The sequence below is a fragment of the Vipera berus genome (genome assembly GCF_964194415.1).
Source record: "Vipera berus genome assembly, chromosome: Z".
NCBI classification, from domain to species: Eukaryota; Metazoa; Chordata; class Lepidosauria; order Squamata; family Viperidae; genus Vipera; species Vipera berus.
The window spans coordinates 111,335,250-111,359,653 of NC_138205.1; the positions used below are offsets into that span (position 1 = coordinate 111,335,250).

The window sequence follows — 24,404 nt, forward strand, 5'->3', positions numbered from 1 at the left end:
TCTTGATTAAGCAGTTCAATGGCAGTATGCTATCTTTTTTTATCACAGAGCTAAACTGGTAGGAGTTGCAGAGGGCTAACATAAGCCCAAAGGCCAAACTCATCTGTAAATTAAGCCAAGAGCAATTTGGATATAAGTTGCTCATTTTTGGTTTATTGAGTTTATCTCCATGGAGAGATGCAAATTATGCAAATTGCATCACACGTATGTTTATGTCATGAAGCACACAACATCACAGGGCTTTCAATTTAGTGTATTTTTTATTTCATCCTTTTAGGATTATAATAATAAAAGCAATGACAAGACAATGTTTAATACATCTAAATATACAATATACATATTCCTGATCCATAAACATCTTTGAACACTCTTTTCCTATCATCATTAATATAGTATGTCTTCAGCATTTGTACTCCAGTTAAGTTATCTGATTCTTCTATTGCTTTTCTCAAGTTATATTGGAGTGCCCAGTTAAAAATTCTAAACTAATATGGTAATATTGTTTTTATATGTGTGTGTATCTTTTGTATGGAACATCTGTAATTAAGCTTTTTACCACAGAGCAAAGCAATGTGGAGCCAAAACAGCAGGAGCAAAGAAAGATCTTAAAAAGACCTGTTCATGTTAATGTCACTACAGAGTCTTGTTTAATGTTATCTAGAAAACCAAAATTCTTCTAGTACAAATTTAATGTACTTTAATCTAATGTATGTGGACACTAAAATTTCTACCCAAAATTATAGATAACAATCTGATTCCAAACTGTTCTTAGGCAATTGCAGATTGAATCTTCCTTTAACTTCCAATCACTTAGAATGGTTAATTTATATTATTTTGACCTCTATAGAAAATATATTTTCAACTTTAGTTCCTGCAGTTATTGAGTCAGAAATCAGTTAATATCCTATACTGACATCTGATAGTTCACCATGACTATCCATACTGTCATGTCACAATAACTTTATTATGCAACATATTGCAGTTACAATAGTTGATTTTTAAATCAGTACCTATGATGCAATTTTTGTGCTTTTATGACTGAGTTTAATTCATCTTGCTTCTATGTCTGTGGCCTTTTAACTTCACCTTCATTTAATTTTTCAGCCTTTCACATTCATTTATGCTTGATAGCTTTGCATTTTACTATTGTTTCTTAGAATATCTAGACTGCAGGAAATTATGAAGCGTAGATATCCCCCTTTGTTCTGAGGCAATTCATGGTCTTTTCCCAAGAGTAAAGAGGTAGAAAAGTAAATTCTACCTATTCAAATTTAGAAAGAAAATTAAATGATTGAAGGGGGCCTTACCCCTGCCTATTTCACATATAGTTAATTCAGTTCAATTTTTCAAGTATTAGTAGAGAAGGTTCTATGCAGATAGGTATGTTGTTCATTTATATCTTATGGCTTATTCCAGGCAGTCATGTTAAACCAAATCACTGGCTTAAAAAAACTCAAAACTGAATAATCTAGACAAACTGAGCATTTTGGACACATGTCCAAGATCTAAGGAACTATGAAACTTGTTCCAAGAATTCCATCTTACTTTTCTTGAATAATGCTCCTTGATTTTCATGCTCCTTTAAAAATGTGCTCATATTGACTACAGTTTCAAAACCGTTGTAATTTAGCACAAAGTCAGTGATGCGTTCTCTACAGAATGAAACTCATAAACAGTTGTGCTGGCTTTGAAAAAGTTATCTAAGAGATATTATAATCAAAACACCCACCATCCTAATTAACTTCAGATTTTCTTATTGTACTGGACTAGCTGCTCAGACAGTCCTATGTGTTAATTCTCAGCCTTGGGGTTTCAGCCACATTATTTTTGAGAAAATTGCTAAATAAGTGGTTGTATTAAAAAGATTGTAGCATTAGCAGTTCTCTGTACTGATCTTAGAACATACTGTACTGCCTTTATAATTGGATCAGAATAACAAGTCATATTAAAGTACCTCCTTGTTCTGTGTAATCAGAATTATGGTTCATGGTCCGACTGCAACATAAAAAAATGCTTAAATTTTGTTAACATCTGCAGACTTTCCTATGCAAATTGTGATGTTAGTTTGGAGTTAATTATATGAAGCTAATTCCTCACCCTACAACATAATTTCACAGGATACATCTAAGTTGTGTAATTGTTGCTTTGGGTAATAAATTGTTTTTTCCCCCCAAATACAATGATATGTTCATTACTGCTAATTATACTTGTGCAATTTTAGGCTCAGTGCAAAGGAAAGTGGTTTTGATTTTTGTAGGATCCACATAAATCTAATTATTTTTCAGCAGCCAAAGCATCTCCATTTTCTAGGCATATATTTAATAGATTACTGTTTGATCTGAATGTTAGTCTGCAATTCAAGGGTTCTCAACATTTTTGGACTGGTAAAAGCATGTTATCATCACTTTAACATAATTTGTGCCATGGTGATACTAATAGCCAACTGCCAAAAACAACTATTATCATTATTATTTTGTACAAATTGAAGATTGTACATAATGTTTCCTCTACATATTTTCTTCACTGGTTCAAAGTAATTCAGCTGAGTGCTTGAGGGAGGTCTAGAACTCACAATCTAGTGGTTTTGAGTCCAGCACCTTAACTCCTACACCAAACTGGCTCTCATAATCTTTTTCCCCCTCACTTTTCCAGTGCAATTATTTTATCCCATTTTTATGTAATGTCATCTGACAGAACCTTGGGAGTAAGCCATCTCTATCATGGTTCTCTGGAATAGTATCCTCCCAGAGATTAGATGAGACTGCCCCCAACATTTCTGGGTTTCCACAAAGCCAATAATACCTGGTTGTTTCAGCAAGACTTTGCAATCCAACAGTGGAATGGATCTCTCCTGGTGGGTTTTTTTTTGTTAAGTGATTTTTCCAAGGTTATGATTCTCTTCCTTCTTTCTTTTATACATTCATTTTTATTACATCTTATTTTTGCTTTATTCTTATTATGGTTATTGTGTTATTTTTTGCTGTACAAAGTGTTAAGTCACTCAGAGATAGTGGTTGATTGGCAGCATACAAACCCAGTAAATAAATAAATAAACAACTTTTGCTAGTATTGTATTGATTCCTTGGCATAATGACTACATAGATTAAGTTATCCTTTCTTGAGAATCACAACATAGTTCAAATAATGATCAAGGAGGCTAACACATAAGGCTACAGAATATAAAACTATTATACAGAAAACTAGGAGTATGCAAACATTTCAGATCTGAACCACTTAGAGCTGGAAACATCCCAGCAACACCTCTCGTGTGTGAAATACATGATGTTCAGCCTCAAAATAAGTTCATTTCAAATTTAAAACACTCAGCTTTGAGTTCCAATGCTTCCAACAGCATTAGAGCAGCTGTTTTTGCACTTAAGATATGAAGTCCATAGGCCCTTATAGTCTGGTTACTTGACATGACATGACTTCTCTGCTTCCCATGTTATCTGCCTGGCTGATTTCATGTGCAGGATTGGCATGCTCCAAATTTCTTCAATTAAACAATGCCATTTGTTGAGATCTAGAAGTGAGTCTTTTCTGTAGCAGGGATAATAATGATGATGATGATGAATATAGCTGAGCTTTGCTATTCTTGTTTCTGATTGATTTCTTGTCTCTTCTGCTGCTTCGGCCATGGGGGTTGAGAAGAAATCATTTAGAAAAGGATGTTTAAAGCAACCACTTCATTTTCTTGAATTGCACAGATCCCCTCTGCAGCTGCCACGTAGTCCTGGGAAAAATTGCAACCACTTTAAAGAGCGGCATAGAGTTGTATGTTCACACATCCTTTTATTCTGAAGAGGACTTTTGGAATCAAATACAAATCTTTCTACAACCCTAATTTCAAGTATTGAATCATATTTTCACTCTGGTCCCCCCATATGAGGTGATTGAGGCTATTCATTGTCCACTTCTTAAAATGCCCTATTTGATATGTTGGTTCTACAAAAGCCTACTTGAATCTGGCCCAAAGACAAGTTTCCAGGGTTCAGAAGAACTAAATTATAACAGATGGATTAATATGGATTAATATGAAAAGAGTTTTCTTCTAACTTGAGATAGCTTCAGTGAAGCCCCATTTGACCCAATCATTATTCTTCACAGGAGGCTCAACACACACACACACAGAGAGACATACACACACACACACACACACACACACACAGAGAGAGAGAGAGAGAGAGAGAGAGAGAGAGAGAGAGAGAGAGAGAGAGAGAGAGAGTGACAAGAAGCAAAGTAATAGAAGCTTCAGTAGGGAAGAAAATATTGCATATTTTTCCTCACAAACATGTTTGCCACAAGATGCATGCATCACTGATCTCAAAAGGTGATATTGGCCTAAGGAGGCTCAGTCACCTTCCACTAGAGATGTGAGCAAAGACAGGAAAAAGGAGACATAGAAGAGGAAGAGAGCACTTTAGCATCATAAATGCAGTCATGCAAATTGTCTTGGGGAATTTTTACTTTCAAAGCACCACAAAATTCCTTTGTTCATCTCAATGGAAATCTGATTTTTGTTCTGCATATTGGTAAAACTGAATTGCTTAACATTTTAGGTGTACCTTTAAAAATATTCTAAGATTGTATTATTGACAAGAAGCAAAGGCAAATTATTATATTTTTTTCTTGATAGCACAGTTATGTAGGAATTCAGACAGTTGTACTTTTGCAAGCGAAGGATCTTAGGGGTGATGTTAAATCTCTCTTTTCTAGCTAATCATGCTGTATTTCTTCACTTTCTTACCATCTAATAATTGTGTGTATCTTCATGTTGAGCAACATAGAATGCTGCTGCTGGGTCAACTTCCTAGCACCTAGCTAGTTGAGGTATCAACTTTCCAAGGGCATGTCAGGACCCACCCCAAACCACGTCTTAGGAAGACAAAACTCTTGGAGTCAAATCTAGTCCAAAAAGAATCTTTACTATGACATGCTTGGTTGTAGGAATACAAGACAGGACTTAATATTGTCCCACGAACTAAACCTTTATAAAGAGTTCCCGGTTTAACCCCCCTTAACCCCATTTGGTCAGTCCCCCATCGTTACCTCGTATCATCCCTCTCGTGGGAAAAAGGAACTTAGGACCTTTTATGTTTATTGCTCTCTTCCGTGACACAAGCCAGATGCTAGCCCCTCCCCTTTTGTTTCCCCAGTTCAAAAGGCTTCTCTTTTCCTTTGAAATGCCTAATACCGGTTCAATACACATCCATTCCCTCCTCTTCGGGAGATGGCAGAATCCATGGAATAATGTTTGAAACATACATTTATGAATATGATATAAATGGATTCTGACAGGGCATGTGTATGGTAATCTTTTAGCATACATCTCATTACTACATACTGTATATGGCTTCTCCTGGATATCTGCATATGTATTTGCCTAAAGAAACCAGGATTCCTTTGTTTTGTATCTTCTGTGAAAATGTGTATCCTTAATTATTGCTCCCATGGCATTATATACCATGTTTTGTCCTTCATTTACAAATAATTACTTACTAAGAAAAAGGTCTGGTTTATTTGTTATAGGAGAGGAAAAAAAGGTTCTGATATGTTATTCAGATGAGCTAATACTATATAGAGCTGCACCATCTTTTTCAAACAGGGGATTGGCTTTTAAATAGTGGGATTCAGCAAAATTCAGCAGAAAGCTAAAAGAGAAAGTAAAGTGGACAGAGGGTTTTTTTTTAAATTCTCCTGGACACCCTGTTTAATTTGGTTTTGCTTTTAATAATTCTACCGCTCTTTATAGGACATAATAAAGAAGTTCATAATCTAAGTCTCTATAGATCTCCCTTTCTTGCACATGGCGTCCTCCCTCCTGGGTGATTATTGAAATGTAATAATGTTTTCTGTTACTGAAGACTTTTAGAGAGCAGGATTAGTTTTATTTTAATATGTTTTTCTTTTTACTGGGTTTCGGCTGTGACTTTTATTTGCCTTATCAGACTAATTGGTTTTCTGATGCATTTTTCTTGGAAGCTACTTTGGGTGCTTTTAAAGCAAAGAAATTAAATCTTTCCTCTTTAAAATTAAGCAAAAATAAATAGAACTGAGTAATGCTTCACTTTTAGTCTCCAAAATATGCTTTTGGAGCATCCAGGAATAGGAGTGTATCGCCTATCTGCAATATCTTAAAGCAATTCTTCTTTCTCTCCTACATGCTTTGAAACACTTTTTGTAATTTAGATCCAATGCACTACAATGATTAATGTGCAATGCTAGATAGATAGATATTATAAACAGTTGGCATTAATAGGACAAACACCTGCTGGTTATGATGGAAATGAATTGCTTATCTCCATGGTCAATATAGAACACATATTGTTCCATCAAATTTTTGGATGGCTACACAGAATTTTAGAATCGTACAAGGGATTGTGTAGGCTACCAAACACAATATATTCCTGTTAAATTTCTTTGATACTCAGAGAAGAAAGTAAATCTCATCTTCTGTTGTGGAACCAACATGTTTCTATGAAATACGTAAATAGTGGCTGTGTTTACTAAGTAAAACTACATTCATATGTGCATGTTTCCAAACAGGAAAAGAGGATGGGATGAGCATTTCAAATTGCCCCTCCACAAATATTAATGGAAACATTTATTTCTTTTTCAGCTGAATTTTTATTTCTCTTATGGAGCGTTTATCTCTGCTATGCAGTGCGGACAGTACCCTCAGCGTTTCACGAGCCACGTTATATGGCTGTTGCAGTTCACATTGAGCTCATTATCTCTGCTATATTCCATATAATTAGGCAAGTGACCCACATTGTTTATTTTGAAGTTCTTAGTGTGCAATCTAAAACAATTAACTGGGTTGAGATGCATGTCAGAAGGGCACAACAAAAGCCCTTCTCTCCAGACAAATTAAGAAAAGCTTTACAAATAGTCTCAAATGGATGCAAATTGTACAATGTCTGCCTATTACTTCTGCAAACAGCTTTTTTCATCTCTTCTCTTTTCATCACCGCACATCTTTGCATGGACAAGATGTGAAAATAATGTTACTTGATGTATAAGTTCATGTGAGATAGATCATCCATTTATCATGTGCTATGTAATATGTACTGGATCCAAAAATGAATTCAAAGCCAATGCAATTGATAGATTATATTGGCAATACAACTGTAAAAAGAATATTTTATGCCATTTACATTTTCTTTAAGGCTAGTTTATACTAAATGTGTTGTAATATTTTAATCATAATGTAAGTAAGGTATATGTACAACTAGTCCTCGTTCATTTTCCGACCATTCAAAGTTATAACAGCACTAAAAAAATGTATTGAACCAGTCCTCATACTAACAACCATTGCCAAATACCCACTGCCAGAATGATCAGAATTTGGTCTCTTGGCAACCAGCATATATTTATGACAATTGCAGAGTGCTGGGATTCCAGTGACTTCTGATGAGCAAAGTCAATTGGAAAAGCCAGAATCCTTTAACAACCATGTGATTTATTTAAGTGATTTGCAGTTAATTTGCAACCAAGGCAAAAAAAAGGTAATGAAATCAGGTGTGACTTACTGAATGGTTGACTTGCTTAGCAATCAAAATTCTGGTACCAATTCTGGTCATAAATTGAGGCCTGGTATGATCCACATTTTCAAAGATAAGTAATTTGATGGGAGAGAAGAATATTGTGTATAGTTGTGTATAGCTATCTGAGCATTAAGTTGTGTATAGCTATTTGAGCATTAAGGAACAATAATGGAGCTAAGCACTACAGTGTACAAACTCTGCCTTTCACTGAAAATACAACATATCCAACCAAGTTGACTTTACCTTCTGTTTAATCTGGACTAATCTTCAGTTTATACATTCATAACCAATCCAGTATAAGTGATTTAGGCTCCCTTTGACATTAGCTGAAAAGAAGAGATAAAGTGAGGTGTCATCAAAGTATTTATGACTACTAAACCATAATACCTAGATGATCCCTTATAATAGTTTCATACAGTTAATCAGAATAGAGCTGTAAGGGACCTTGGAGATCTTCTAGTCCAAGCAGGATACTATATACCATTTCAGATGGATGGCTGTCCAGTCTTTTCTTAAAAACCTCTGTTGATGGAGCATCCACAACTTCTGAAGGCAAGCTGTTCCACTGTTAGGAAGTTTTTCCTTAATTCAGGTTGCTTCTCTCCTTGATTAATTTCTATCTGTTGTATCTTATGTTGCCTTCTGGTTGCTTTGGAAAGTAGGTTGGCTCCCTCTTCTTTATGGCAGCCCCTCAAATATTGGAAAACTGCTATTTATTTATTTATTTGTTTGTTTGTTTGTTTCGATTTATATACCGCCCTTTTCCCGAAGGACTCAGGGCGGTTTACAGGGCAAATTAAAACAGTGCAATGTACAAATTAAAATAAAATTAAATTAATAGCCCCAATAGCTATCATGTCACACCCAGTCCTTCTTTTCTCTAGACTGGCCATACCCTATTTATTTATTTATTTATTATTTAAATTTATATACCGCCCTATTCCTGTAGGACTCAAGGCGGTTTACAGGGAAAATTAAAATACATAATATACAAAATTAAAATCAATTAAAACTATTAATTAAATTACAGTCCCTGAAGTTAAACTAAAACCCAATTAAATTAAATTAAATTAAAACCCCTCAGTCTGGGCCAAACAGCTCGAAGAACCAGGTTTTCAAGTCCCGGTGAAATGAGCGAAGGTCGGGGGCAGTCCTGAGTTCCGTGGGAAGATGGTTCCATAGGGCCGGCGCGCCCACAGAGAACGCCCTTCCCCTGGGAATAACCCACCGGCAAAGACCACCACTTGAACACCATTGCCATTGACAAATTCACCATTAGTCAAATGCAAAAGGCGGCCTTACTAGGAACTGCTTCCATCCTGCGACGATATCTGTAATACCATCAAACATCCCCATTTGCCTATCCCAGGTCCTTGGTAAGGATTCAATAGGTAGACAAAAATGCCAAATCCAGTCTGAACATCTGGCTGACTGTGCTGATGATCAATAGTATAGAAGTTGGAAGGGACCTTGGAGGTCATCTAGTCCAACCCCTTGCTCAGGTAGGAAACCCTATATCATTTCAGACAAATGGCTGTCCAGTCTCTTCTTAAAGACTTGCAGTGTTGGAGCATTCACTGCTTCTGGAGGCAGGTTGTCCCACTGGTTAATTGTTCTAACTGTCAGGAAGGAAGGCTTCATTCTGAGCTTTTGCTTTCCTGACTTCATCTTTGCAGATTCAGACTATCTGCTGATATTCTGCCTTAGTTATGTGTCCCTCTTTCCAATTTTTGTACTTATCCTTTTTGTCTTTCAGTTTATCAGAGAGATTTTTGTACAACCATGCTGGTTTCTTCTTGGATTTCTTGTTGTACTTTTTCAGTAGTATTGTGTTGGACTGGGCTTTTATGGTCACATTTTTCAGTTTCCCATGCTTCTTGAATTGTTTAACCCTTTAGGATTTTTATCCATGGAATTTTTCTTAGGTCTCTCTGAGTTTGTTAAAATCAGCTCTTTTAAACTTTAAGACACTGGTTGGATTATATTCTGTTGCTTGTGTTTACATTATATTGAATTTTAATATGACATGGTCACTCTTGCCCGAGGTTATAGACAATGGAATTGGGACAGTCATTCAGAATTTGAAATCATATCAAAATTTCATCTATGATGGACTTGGCACTTTACTAAAAGGTAATGTTGTAAAATTGCATCTCAGTTTTTATTCTACCAATATCCCCAGATCCTCCATAAATTCCAATGTATCTTTAACCTCTTCTAGGCAGGAAGATACACCTCCATTCTGAGAATGCCCATGGGACAGCTTAGGGAATGCTATTGTAAATTCAGCTTATCCTAGAATGGATATTAAAATCAGTATAAGTAGTCCTTACCCTACAACCACAACTGGAACCAGAATTTCCATGGCTAAGCAAAATGGTTGTTCAATAAGCCACATCCAATTTTGCAACCTTTTTTGCCATGGTTGCTAAGCGAAACATTGCCTTTGTTAGGAGAATCCAGTTTCCCCAATTGATTTGGCTTGTCAGAAACTAGCTGAGAAGTTTTGCAAAAGGCAGTCACATAACCCCAGGACACTGCAACTATTGTAAATAGATAATAAGTGTGAGGACTATTGATAAGTTACTTTTTTCAGTGCTGTTGTAACTTTAAAGAGTCACTAAATGAATGATTATAAGTTGAGAACTATCTGGAATGCCATAAGTCACATTAACTAAAGGTTTTACCCTTTGCATCATTATCTGCAGTCATGGCATCACAACTACTGTAACATAATGGCTCTTTATATATCTTATAATGGACAAATGACACAGGAGTATATTGTGCATGAGCACAATTAACAAAAATATTGTTTTCTCCCATCAAATTCTACCATATTAAATAAACCCAGGTTTGCTTATATTAAAAGGAATTCAAATAATCATCCAATAAGTATGATATTAAATACAGAAAATTCATATTATACTGTACTTTTTAATGCCTTTTTCTGAAAACAGGAGCAATAATGAGCAAAATGCACACAATACTTGTGTACATGTTTCCACTCTGACACAACACAGCAAAATGGGGATGTGAGTATGTGTGCTGAGAAATTGACACAGAAACCTCCATGTTTAATAGAACAATGAAAGACTAATAACTTTATATTCAGACTTTTTTTTGCTATAAACATAGTTCAGAATATTTTTTTTAAAAAAATCCACATGACAAAAAATGTGGAGGGAAGTGTTATTTATTACTTATATGTAATTTTTGATTTATAGGTTCAGTCTTGCTTCAAGACTCCAGTCTGATTGGGTGCTGATGCTATTCTTTGCACACACACACTTAACTGTGACAGTTACCGTTGGGTTACTTCTGATTCCAAAGGTATTTTTCTGTTACACTTTTATTTTGTGAGATCTGAAGGCACATGCATACTATAGTAACTATATATATATATATATATATATATATATATATATATATATATATATATATATATATATATATATATATATATATATATATATATATATATATATATATATATATATATATATATACATATATATATATACATATGCTTTCTGAGGTTTTCGCGGGTGTTTGTATGTGGATCTTTGGTTATTCGGGTTTTTTCCTGCGTAGAACTAAAGGTGTAGGCGCAACGTTTCGACAGAATCCCATCCGTCATCATCAGGCTGGTGGCTTTAGCTTCCTTCTTCTGGGAGAAGCATGCTTCTCCCAGAAGAAGGAAGCTAAAGCCACCAGCCTGATGATGACGGATGGGATTCCGTCGAAATGTTGCACCTACACCTTTAGTTCTACGCGGGGAAAAACCCGAATAACCAAAGATCCATATATATATATATATATATATATATATATATATATATATATATATATATATATATATGTGTGTGTGTGTGTGTGTGTGTGTGTGTGTGTGTGTGTGTGTGTGTGTGTGTGTGTATATATATATATATATATGGATGCCATGAAGGGATATATATATATGGATGCCATGAAGGGACAGGCTGGTGCTGTGGGCTCCAAAGCGTTTGGGGACTTTGAGTGCCACTGGGGAATGGGTGCATAACTCAGTGCATGAGTGGGTGTGGTCAGATGCACGGGCAATCTGACCACATAGGTGCCACAGGGTAGTAGGGGTTGCTATGGGCAGGCACTCAAGCACAAGCTAGTGCACAGATAATACAAGACAGTCATTACAGACCATGTGCCATGGGGGGTGGTTTTCTACGGGTTGGCACTATAGAATACAGGCAGTTTAAAAAGCAGCAGAAGCTGGAGTGACTTCCAATTTCCTTCTGGCTTTCCCATTGACTTTGCTTATGGGAAGCCAACAGGGAAAATCAGAATTCACAATCATTGAATTCTGGCTACTCGCTAAGCATCCAAGTCATGCTCATGCAATCATGGGGGATGCTGCAATGGCTACAGACCAGTTTTATGTCCCCTTCATTCAGTGCTGTCATAACTTTGAACAGTCGTTTAATGAGTGGTTGTAACTAGAGGACTAGCTGGAATCTAATGTGTCCCTGTCCAAACATCTTTGTAACCCTAGACTGATATCCAGCAACTAATCCTCATTTAATTAGGAAACAGTCTAATATTAAGTTTTTGAATGTCAAAATGTGCCTTACAAATTTTCCCAAATGAATTTCAGGTGGGTGAAGGAACAGGTGCACATTCCTTTATTTCTTTCTTATGCTTACACATTCTTATATTTATTTAGCAAAAACCTAATGTATTTTTACAGTTTTCCCGTTCAAGCAATAATCCACGAGATGATTTGGCTACTGAAGTCTATGAAGATGAGCTCGACATGGGGAGATCTGGATCTTATCTGAATAGCAGTATCAATTCAGCATGGAGTGAGCATAGTTTGGATCCAGAAGATATTAGGGTACTTGCCAATTTAGTAAATTTAGTACATGTTATTTAAAACATCTTTACAGAAGGTCTTCAATTTTGTTTAGATAAAATTCTAAAATTAGTTCTCATAAAATCTATCATATAGTTAATGCTACTCCAAATTAACTAAAACAGCATTATGTATTATATTTTTGGACTGCATAGAATACTTACTTTATAGCCACCCCCACCTTCCATGCCTTAATAGAATACGGAGACGGCATTGGTCGCCCTGGTGAATGATCTCTGGTGGGCTCGGGACAGGGGTTGCTCCTCTGTCCTAGTCCTATTAGACCTCTCAGCGGCTTTCGATACCATCAACCATGGTATCCTACTGTGGCGTCTCAGGGGGTTGGGAGTGGGAGGCACTGTTTTGCAGTGGTTCTCCTCCTACCTCCTGGTACGTTCGCAGTCGGTGCTGGCAGGAGGGCAGAGGTCGGCCTTGAGGCCTCTCGTTTGTGGAGTTCCTCAGGGGTCGGTCCTCTCGCCTCTCCTGTTCAACATCTATATGAAGCCACTGGGTGAGATCATTCGTGGTTTTGGGGTCGGGTATCATCAGTATGCTGATGATACCCAGCTTTTCATCTCCACCCCAAACCACCCCAGTGATGCCCTCGATGTGATGTCCCGTTGCCTGGAGGCGGTTCGTGTCTGGATGGGGAGGAAAAGCCTTTGGCTCAATCCCGACAAGACTGAGTGGTTGTACGTGCCGGCATCTCGGGAAATTCAGGTTATTCCATCTTTAACCATGGGGGGTGAGGTATTAGCCCCCGTAGATAGGGCTCGCAACTTGGGTGTCTTCCTGGATTCACAGCTCTCCCTGGAAGATCATATAGGACCGGTGACTAGGGGGGCCTTTGCCCAGGTTCGCCTGGTGCATCAGTTGCGACCCTATCTGGACCAGGATGCCTTGCGTACAGTCACTCATGCGCTCGTGACCTCTCGTTTAGACTACTGCAATGCTCTGTACATGGGGCTGCCCTTGAGGACCACTCGGAAGCTTCAACTGGTGCAGAATGTGGCTGCGCGAGTTGTGTTGGGGGTCTCCCGATACTCCCATGTAACACCTCTACTCCGCGAGCTGCATTGGCTTCCAGTTGCCATCTGGGTGAGATTCAAAGTGCTGGTGATGACCTATAAAGCCCTAAATGGCATGGGTCCGGATTACTTATGGGAGCACCTGCTGCCGGCATCAACTTCCCTTCATCCAGTGCGCTCCCACAGAGAGGGCCTCCTCAGGGTGCCGTTGGTCAGAGAGTGTCGGCTGGCAGCCCCCAGGGGGAGGGCGTTCTCTGTGGGCACGCCAGACCTTTGGAATCATTTACCGGTTGAGCTCCAGACAGCTCCTGACCTTCGCTCCTTCCGCCGTGACCTGAAAACTCACCTATTTGAACAAGCCGGCCTGGTCTGATGGGTTTGGGGTATTTTAATTGTAATTTTAATTAACTTTTACTGCAATTGGGCTATTCTATTTAATTCTTATCTTAACTTTTTGTATATTGTATTTTTATTGCATTTTATTGCCCTGTACACCACCCTGAGTCCTTCGGGAGAAGGGCGGTATAGAAAATAAATAAATAAATAAATAAATAAATAAATAAATAAATAAATAAATAAATAAATAAATAAATAAATAAATAAATAAATAAATAATAGAAAGGAATGAAATAATAGACAGATAGTTGCAAGTCTATGGAATAACCAATTTGATCTGCCATGGACTGAGATTTGATTGAGTTCATTTATACATTGACAATCACAAAAATTAGACTTTCACTAATGAAAAAGAGGGAGCCAAGTAGAATTCTTAATTGGAAAGCCTTAGAAACAACTTATTATCATGGAGCTAACTATCTCTCTTAGGCAAGGTTTTATGGGTCAATGAAATTTTACAGTTATTATGGGGAAGAAAGAACAGGGTCATCCTTAAGCTTTGCCCAATGTAATGTAATGTAACATTAGTGATTGTGACTTGATGACTTGTGGGTCTGGGTTATCTCCAATTAAGGAGTTACTAATTGTACATTGACATTCAACTCACTACTGGCTCCATTAAGTTTTTTTAAGTGTTTCAATTGCTAATCCTTCAAAAAGTTATATGAGGCCAACTTTCAATTGTCTTCACTTCTGCCAACCTAAAAATCTTAAGAACAAGTAAAAAGCACTGCATTCCCTCCAGCTGATCAATAAAGAGTTGCCAACAATGCCACTCAAGTAGTGTCCTATTTTGAAGCATCACCTTCCTTAAAGTATCAAAATTCTCTTTATCTCCAGTACATACAAAAGGGAAATAATTTATTAGGACCTCCTCCTAGTCTTTAAGCTAGGTGCATTTTTTGTTTGCTCCTCTCAAAATCTGAGTAATCACTATAAGAGGAAGCTCCTGGCTGCCAAGCTGCTATTCTTAGTACATCTAAAAGCTTCTTGCAGCTATAATGGCATTTCCCCCCTTTATATCACTAACTATACGCACAAGCAAATATTAGTTGCTCATTGATATGTGGCTGGTATGAAGATAACAGGAGATAAATTATAAACAATGTCTACAGACACTCATCAGGAATAGGATGCTACAAGACCTAGGATGCAGAGTGAGCAATAGTTCTTATCATGGGCAAACAAACTGCTCATATGTTCTGCAGGTCCACAGTAATTCAAGGGGGAAATGGCATTGGTTTTAAATAACTGACATAGAGGCAGAAAGAAATCAGTTTGGTTCCCTGGTCCAGTTGAAGGTGTGAGATCAAAGTGGTTTAGAGTTGATTCTTAATGTGTGCAAATTCATATATGAAAATGAATTCTATGCCTGTATTCAAAAGCTTCAGGATCATGGTACCTGTTCTCTATCACATTTTTTCTATAAGAAAAATCATACTGTATATAAATGGGGGAACAGGCTGCATGTAATTTCTGCTGATTATCTATTCAGGAAGAGAGAATCTGAAAAAGACTGAATTTAGTTTCTCACTTCCTTTTTCTTTCAGAACAGATGATCTCCTGTATTTTGATAGGGACTGCAGAAATCCAAATGAGTTTTAAACCAAGAAAATTGATACATGGAATATGAATTAAGTTTGACACCAACTATTTATTTTATGCAAACTGATAAGTTGGTAGTGATAACTGTTGATAGCAAAAAATAATAATCTACATTATTTGTGAAACTGCATGGCTGAGAAATTGTAAGATAATGATTAGCTAAGTTACTAATTTAAGAATTCACCTGATGGTAGATTCTAGAAATCTTCAACACACATACATTCACTCACATGGGTTATAGAAATAGAACTTAGACTTATGTACCACTACAAAGTCCTTTACAGTACTCTCTGACTAGTTTACAAAGAGCATATTGCCCCCAACAATCTGGTTCCTCATTTTACTGACTTCAGAAGGATGGAAGTCTGAGTCAACCATGAACCGGTCAGGATTGAATTCCTGGATTAGTGGAATGCAGAGTTAGCCTGAAATACTACATCCTAACCATTGCACATCCATGGAAAATTATATTTACTTTTTTACTTATTGATTTATTACAATTATTTACATGCTACTTGTTTAAATGATCCTAAGCAATTTATACCAATTGATAGATGAAGATATTTTACACATGGATTTGTAGTTGGCTTCTCCATTTTCCATTCTAGGTTGACTTTTGCAGAATATATATGATCGTTACTCATTTTGCCTATTACTTTGCAGGATGAATTGAAAAAATTGTATGCTCAGTTGGAGATCTATAAAAGGAAAAAAATGATCACCAACAATCCACACCTCCAGAAAAAGCGATGCTCAAAAAAAGGTTTGGGTCGCTCAATCATGAGAAGAATTACTGAAATTCCTGAGACTGTCACTAGGCAATGTTCACGGGAGGAAAAAGATTTTCTGGAACATGGGAGTTCAAAAAACATTGCCATGACAAGAAAAAACCCACCAGATTCTAGTGGACACATCAAACCAAAAGAGGAATCTTTGAGAAACAGAGTTTTCTCCTTAAAAAAGTCCCACAGCACATATGACCATGTCCGAGACCCAACTGAAGAGTCAAAAGGCTTAACCACAGAAAGTGGGGAGGTTATTTCAACTGCAGAGACATCATTGTTGGATTCTCTTTCAGAAAACAAAGCAACCCAAAAACCTGCAGAAAAAACTGAAGCTGTGTCCACTGAAAATGTTCCCCTGGTGTGCAAATCTATGAGTGCTCACAATTTAAGTGCAGATAAGAAACCTCTCCATCCAAGAACATCTGTGTTACAGAAATCACTTAGTGTTATTGCCAGTGCCAAAGAGAAAACTCTGGGGTTAGCAGGGAAAACCCAAAATGAAGAAAGTGTCAAATCTCACAAGTCTCAACCAAAGAGCAAAGAGGTCAGCAAAAAACACAGCAGTTCTGAAAAGACTGACCATAAAGATTCCAATCGAAGAAATTCAACCCAAGCTGAAGAGTCAAAGAAGCCTCATAAATCTGGGATAATGAAACAACAAAAGTCCAATCTTGATGCAGGAGCTGGTAAATGCCCACTGAAGACAAGTATTGACATAGGAGAAATTTGTCCTTGGGAAATCCATGACCAGATCCCAGAGACTGGGCTTTCTGATTCTAAAATTCAAAAGCACGTCTCTATTGCTTCCTCTGACTCAGAAACTGTCCACCCTTCTCAAACAAAGGGCCAATCTCAACCTAAGACTGCTGAAGAGTATCAGATACCTCTTCAAAAGAGCACAGAAAAAGCTGACGTATGTCCTTGGGAGATTCAAGAAGAACATGGGGTGGAAGAAGAAAAAAATTGCAGTCTGCAAGACATTTCTGGGACAAAAAGTGAAAATATTAATAATAAACATTATACAGAGAGCATTTGTGCTGGAGATTCCAAGGGCATGCTCCCCAAAGCAACCGTACAAACCACAGAGAAAGATTTTACCAATAAATTGGAAATCCAAACAAAACATGCATCTTCCTCTCCACCGGGGAATGCATTTCCTTCTAATCCTGCTAGATCAGCAACTATTAACTCACAGAAACTTTTAATGTCTCGTGTGGAAATCTGCCCTTGGGAATATGAGGGGCCAGAATTACCCAAAGCAGAAAAAAATACAGCTTTATCAAACGCAACCAACTTAAGCTCAAATAAAACAGAGGCACATCAAAAATAAGAAGACAGACTGTGAAAAAGAGATACCACAGAAGAAGGGAGGGGATAGGAGCAGTGGGGGTAAAAATTAGTACAACCTGCAAATTCTAAAGAAGCCTCATTTCACCAGTCGAGATGCACATAGGAACTAAGCAAACATCAATTTGTCTTTTCTTTTTTTCTTGAGTGCCAACAATGTTATCAGTGCAATTCAGGACATGAAGCCCCTTCGTGCCCCTAACAAGTTTACATTTCAGATGAGTGAAAAATATGCCTTCCTTTAGTAATTCTTTCTTTCTTTCTTTTTTGTAAAATATTATGGGATTGGCAAGAAGAATATCTTAACATTCGTTACACTAGTCCTTAAGGCTATGATTGATTTAACATGGGCAGAAATTCATTCTCTACTAAAAAAAAAAACCTCACAAAAGGCCTAGAATCAGATAAATCTTGAAACTAGCCTTCCCAAACCTGGAACTCTCCAGATGTGCTGGACTTCAATTCCATAATGCCCCTCCAAGGAAGGTAAGAGATGGTGCTGATGAGGAAATTAAGAGGGTTGCAATGTGCCCTATGATGATGAGGCAGCCTCTTTTGAATGCCTTATAGCCTTGATTGGAAGAGGCTATTTCCTATCTGAGTTAAAGAAACATTGCCAATCCAGTTAGCTATTATATATGAAAATAGGGAGCACTGTCCTGCTCTTTGAGACAGCAAGGTATTCAGCCTGAGTTCAAGACATCTGGAGAGCACCAGCTAGAGAAAAATCTATTTTTTTTAACATCTGGAGATGTTACCCATTCCAGAAACTACATTTTCCCCCTCTCCTTAACCTCAACGGCATGGCTAACTTAATGTGTTCCCTTAATTAGATTTTTATATAATAGCTCTGTTTTTCTTATGAACATATGTATGTGGTTGTGTCTCATATTAAAGCATTCCAGTTTGTATACTGTTTGCAAATAACTTTGATATGATTATGTGACACAACGCATTTATGCAATCTGCAGATATCTAAAGTTGCAGTCTAACTTTAAACCCTGTGCTAGACCTTTGTTTATTTCAACACCCACCCACCCCTGTAAGGTCTTAGCAGCTTATAAGAAAACACTTTTTGTCATGATTTATATTGGGGTTTGCTATTTTAATTGTTATTTTTAGTTATGATTTTATGCAGCAATTCAGGGGTTTTTTTATACGAGATATGTTTCTTGTCTTGCATTTGCCTGTAAATGATATATACTAGCAGAAGTTATCATTTCAGATTAATCACAATCCTAATTAATTACTGCTAGATGCTTAGAAATGAGGGCACTATTCTAAAATAAATCTGGGGATAATGTTTTTGTTGTTTTTTAGAAAATTGAAAAAAAAAGTTATTTAACATTCCAAGAGTTCGACTTTAATAATTCATCCTCATGACCTTGCTTGGTGTCTTATACTATATTGATTTGAAATCATAGAGGAAATGTTGGGAGGTAGGAAAAAATACATTCTGATTAGTGTGAATAGTTTTTTTTCCTTCTTCAGTGCTGCCAAAATTCATTTTAGAGAGACTAAGTGGTTATGACTATGCTCATTGTACTGTTAAGCTAAAGTGAGGAAGTAGAGAGTAAACACTGACATGCACTATTACTACATCACTTGTCACAAACTTGTACAGATGTGTCTTATGCATGTTTACTTTGAAATAAACCCTACTGAATTCAGTGGGGTTTACTTCCAAGTATATTAACAGATGATGCAATGTTCTCTTAATCTGCATCATTTAAATAATTCTTTATTTTAGTCACTTTATGGCACTTTTAATATTCAGGTATCTTTAATGTGAAGAGTCTACCTTATTGGCACACCCCACTTTAATCTAAGATTGCCAGGTCCTACCCTGGAGATTGTAAGTTTTGCTTGTTTAAAGCCCCCAGCCTCTTACTCTCCTGTTGTAAGGAGGAGCCCAGTTTTGCCTTATGGTATGTCGTGTAGTTTTAAGGACAAAATTCTGCTGCTGAATTTCTTTCTTGACTAAAAATAGTGCATTCAACAGTGTCCCAAGCTGAGGAAGCATCACCAGGTTTGATTCATTTAGAGTGACAACATTGGAAAATTAAAGAATGTCTTTAAATGGAGATGGTAGAGGAATTCCTGCAAGGTGGAAGATTTTCCAGATAATATAGACAACCCATCAAGACTACATTGCTGATTTCCACTAATTCTAGCCAAAAATTTAAAGATGCAGCTGTTGTGTTTTCAAAAACCAGTTTTACAAATATGGCATTACATTTACCCCTTTCTGTTTAACTGGGGAGACACCATCTACATCAAATTCTGATGAATATCTTATTGAAATCCACCGAGGAAATCCTAGCCTATCAGGGAACAAAGATTCAGCTCCTGTTGACTAAATAATTCATGACTCTTTTCAAGCAACTGGTTTGCTCCCTCACAAAAATAATTATCAAGAGAGAGTTGTAATATTATTTTTTTAGAAATGTTATCTTTTTCTTCTTTTTCTTTGTAATGGAATGCATGATATGGCATCATTACTCTGCTAGTGCTCAGGTCCCATGAGATAATGTTATGTGATATGAGACAGTTAAATCAGTTAATGGTGCAGTGATGTTCTATCACTTGCTGTTTGCACAAAGCATTATAGAATAGAGGGGGAAAGAAGCACAGATGAGGGGAACTCTCATCCTCTTACCTGCTTCAATAAACATCGTCTCTACCATTAGGCAGAATGGGGCAGATTACTTGAGTGGCAGATCCTTGGAGTGAGCCACATTATCTGCCCTGCTTTCTTTCAACTGATTTCTTGCCTTCAGGTGTGAAGATGCTGTCCCATCACCAGAGCTGAAGGTGGAGTCAGCTGCCAGTTATTCAGTGTTGCTACATGGAATGAGAAGAGTTCATATTATCCTTCATTCAAGTATCAGTGACTGGTTTGCCTATGACTCAAGTCTTGATTTGGATCTCTTAAAGCAACAGTCATGATGATTCCCCCATTCACATCATATGAAATAATAATAAAATCTATGCAGTGAATGTAACTTTTAAGCTGCATCTCATTAATCCTCTCTTTATTAAGGAGAATGATCTGAAAGCATATGATGCAGTACCACTGCTGAAGCTAAGCAGTTCAACCTTTGGACACATCATGGATGGGAGATGGCCAGAAACAATTGGCAACCCCCACTTGGCTCTGGCATAAAAATGTGCATACTGTATTCAATATGTATTATTTCATTTATATTGATGAGAAGGTAAAGCTGATCATGTAAACAGATCTGTTACTAATTTCTAGCTAATTAACATTTTGAATTGAAATGAATGTTATCTCAAGAATAAATTATGCATCAGCCAGGCAAAGATAAGCCACAGTGCAAGATTGTGTGAAAAATAGTCCACACTTATACAATTACTGATTACACATAAGAGAATAGTTATTTATGTATTTATACAGAAAATCATATTCTGTTTTGGACAGCAAAAGGACTAAAAGCCATATCATGTGGTACTTTGGTTATAAATGAAACCCTAACTATAGAATCAAATTTAGATAGATGCTTGATACTCCCAATGATTTTAACTTCTGTTGTATAACTGGAATATTCTATATGTGCTCATGTGAATTGAAGAGGGATAATCATTTGTGGCATAATACCCTGGGTATTATTGGCCAATAAGTTACATAATTCCTAACCTCCGCCCATGTTGGATGAGAGTTGGAATTCAACAACTGGAGCAAGAAATAATTTCTAGCCTTGCCAAAGAACAAGCTAGCGGCAAATATTATAAAAAAAACCCATTCATTTCAAAGGGAGTTAATTTAAACAAAATCATTTGGTCTGTGAAGCTCCAACTGCAATTTAAACTTCAACATCAGAAGCAGATTGGAATTTCTGAACTGTACAGTCAATTGTGTTATTCATTACTACAAATGGTTGCCCATAACCTCCATGTGAGCCCATTCTCTCCTCCCATTCATTTGATTTTAGAGTGGTGTGGGGAGCAATATGCTGATTAGGGCTATATGAGAGAATGCACTTTAATTATTTTTCCATACAGTTCTGATAGAACTTTTAAAAATTCCAGGGAATCAATTCAGGGAAATATAGTCTACAATTTGGCTAAAAGATCATAAAACCTCAAAAGTCTGGCTTTTCCTTACAAACTCTCACCCCTCAGCCTGAATATAGTACACTCAACTCATTATAATAAATAATTTGCAGATATTGTTTTGAACAAAAGGTTTTTCCTATGAGCTATCAAGTACCGGTCTCAGTGAGTAACAGGAATTAATATGTGAGTCATGATTAAGAATGAGCAGGGGATAAGAGAAAAGGACATTTTAGTCTACATCAGCTTCCCACAATCTAATGCCTTCCAGCTATGTTGGGTCACAAGCATATCCAATGACCATATTGGGTTAGAGGTTGTATTCCAAGATACCTGGAGGGAATCCATTTTCTGGGCGCTGATTGCTCTATGTAAGACTGGTGAAAAGTTCAAAGTCACAGCCACAACTACTCTAAGACCAGAGAACAAATTCACAAGAAGAAATGTTCAGAAATATTGAGGTGGAGAGATCTTCATAATAGCAGTGCAATTTAACTTGCCTTCAGGAGTGTGTATATTTTGCCTTTCAAAACTACCTGGAGCTTTTTTTAAAAATGAAATAGTATTTTTCTTAATTTAAAAAATATGTTATAAAATAGGCACATGTAGACATTCTGAAAAGTAAAAGATAACATGAACGTGAAATATATCGTATAGGAAAATATAAGTTCAAGAATCCAAATGAAATCTTCTGAAAATAAGCAGTTTAATAGGTAGGAGGAAATACTTTTTCTTTAATTGTAATAAAAATCAACTTTCTCAGCAGGAACAAATTACTTAAGGAAACTAAACAATATGACTATTTCCTAATTTTTTCAGAGTTGTAAAGAAAAGCATGGTTTCTATCAAGGGTATCTGCAGAGAAACAAATGTGTGTCATGATATTATTTGCATTGTTGTAGCTTGTAGCTTGTAGTACAAATCTATGGGTACTACCAGGTTGATGGGACTAGCTTAATATTGTGCCTATGTGAAAAGCTAATTGAATGTTAAGGACCTCTTAATACATTACTGTTTGCTAACATGAATGTTATAGTTTACATTTGATTCTCAATGTGTTTTAGCACTGAGACAGACTAGCAATTATGAAGATTGAGACATATACCAAACAATCATGAGAACATTATCTTCATTTTGAAATTCTGTTGCTTCTGTTTTTTTATTCTATGCCCCATTTCTCTATTACAATTATAATTTCTAAAATTGCAACCAGATTTTAAGCAAGATTGTTTTCCTCAATTTGGCAACCTTTTATTTTTTTTTCTTAATATTTTTATTTGCAAATATTTTCCTTAATATTTGCACCAATGCACCTAGTACAATCTTGACATGATTCCCTATGATTGTGCACTGCACTAAAGTAAACATGGTTACGTTTGATTGTATTGAGATTCCTTGATATGTAATATGCTGCTAATATCAGTATGTATTCTTTGTTACAGATAAAACAGTGTATAAATTGAACCTACTTACATATGAATGCACAACCATATCATGTTTGCTTTTAGTTTTATTGATTCTTAAATCCAGCAATCACTTCAAGATCATTTGATTTTAAAGTGGCTTATAAATGTACTTATGTGGCTTATCAATGCATTGAAGATATCAAGGAATCAATGATTGTTGAAGCAAGTAAAATATGTATATTTCTCTCTTAGATTCCAAAATAATAGTGTTAGAAATAATAGAGTTCTTAATTAATAAGCTGTATTTTGAAACAAGACAAATAAATTAAGAAATCTAGAATTTAAATACAATTTTAAACTATTCTTTCTTGCTTCTGCCCATTTTCTTTTTATTTAGAGACTGGCCAATTACTGAAGCCCAGCCAATAACACTTGTATTCAGTTCTTGATTCAGAATAATTTCATGGGAGGGATAGTTTTAAAAGGATTGTCACTGTCAAAGGCAAAGGCTACTGATATTGACATTGGTCCTATAGGTGCCATGGAAGATAGCAAATGACTCTGTGATGGCAAATAGACTTTCAATACCTGCATGTCTTAATTAATGTCTTGATTTGTGACCTTTCAAGGAAATACTAATATTAGTATTTAATTTCATTAAATTAAATATCACTTGAAAGTCATGACAGGCTGTTGCTTCTTAACTGTTCTAGTTTGTTCTACTTACATAAAAGTTAGGCTGCAAGTCACAGTACAAAGGAACTCAATGGCAGATTTTGATATGCCTATTCGTCTTCTGCCACTTAAATAAGTTTGTGCCACTTTAATCAAACCATCTGTTAACATGGGATTGGTTCACTTAAACTGACTGAGGAAATCTCTGAAAAATGAAATACTGTGTCACGTGATCATTGTGATGCAACTATGAATACTTAAATGTATAAGTACATTAGAAAGCAAAAGAAAATCAAACTTCACAGACTTAATACTATTGTGCATTGTTACAAGCCTATTAGAAGCATTGATATCTTCTGGCAACCCTAAATTATCCTACTCAATAACCCACAACCCAGATTCTTCTCCACCAGCATCTATTAGTTAGTGGCTTAGTTGTTTCCCTACTCACCGAACTCTCTGAAGTTTCACAGATCTTCTGCCAGGGCAGATACAACTCTGGAGACAAGGTGTTTTTCAGCTGATTTGTACAGACCACATATAATCATTTATTACATTTGCTAAGTTGCCTTTCTGAAAATGCATGAGCAGACTGCATTTCTTGTTTTAAAGACATGGTTTCTAGAGTCATAGATTTATATCAATCTCATTAG

At 36.4% G+C, this 24,404-nt stretch overlaps 1 protein-coding gene across 1 annotated transcript in view; it reads left to right on the forward strand.

Annotated features, from left to right (window-relative positions):
- The window catches only part of GPR158 (G protein-coupled receptor 158), a gene marked incomplete at both ends in the record, with an annotated part of 168,655 nt that extends 151,076 nt beyond the window's left edge, over nt 1-17,579 (forward strand). The window contains 4 exons of the mRNA XM_081346271.1: nt 6,620-6,758; nt 10,772-10,877; nt 12,271-12,417; nt 16,128-17,579. Of these exons, the coding sequence (XP_081202397.1) occupies nt 6,620-6,758; nt 10,772-10,877; nt 12,271-12,417; nt 16,128-17,579 (1,844 nt within the window). The remainder of the gene's footprint in view (nt 1-6,619; nt 6,759-10,771; nt 10,878-12,270; nt 12,418-16,127) is intronic.
- Between the last annotated feature and the right edge of the window lie 6,825 nt (nt 17,580-24,404).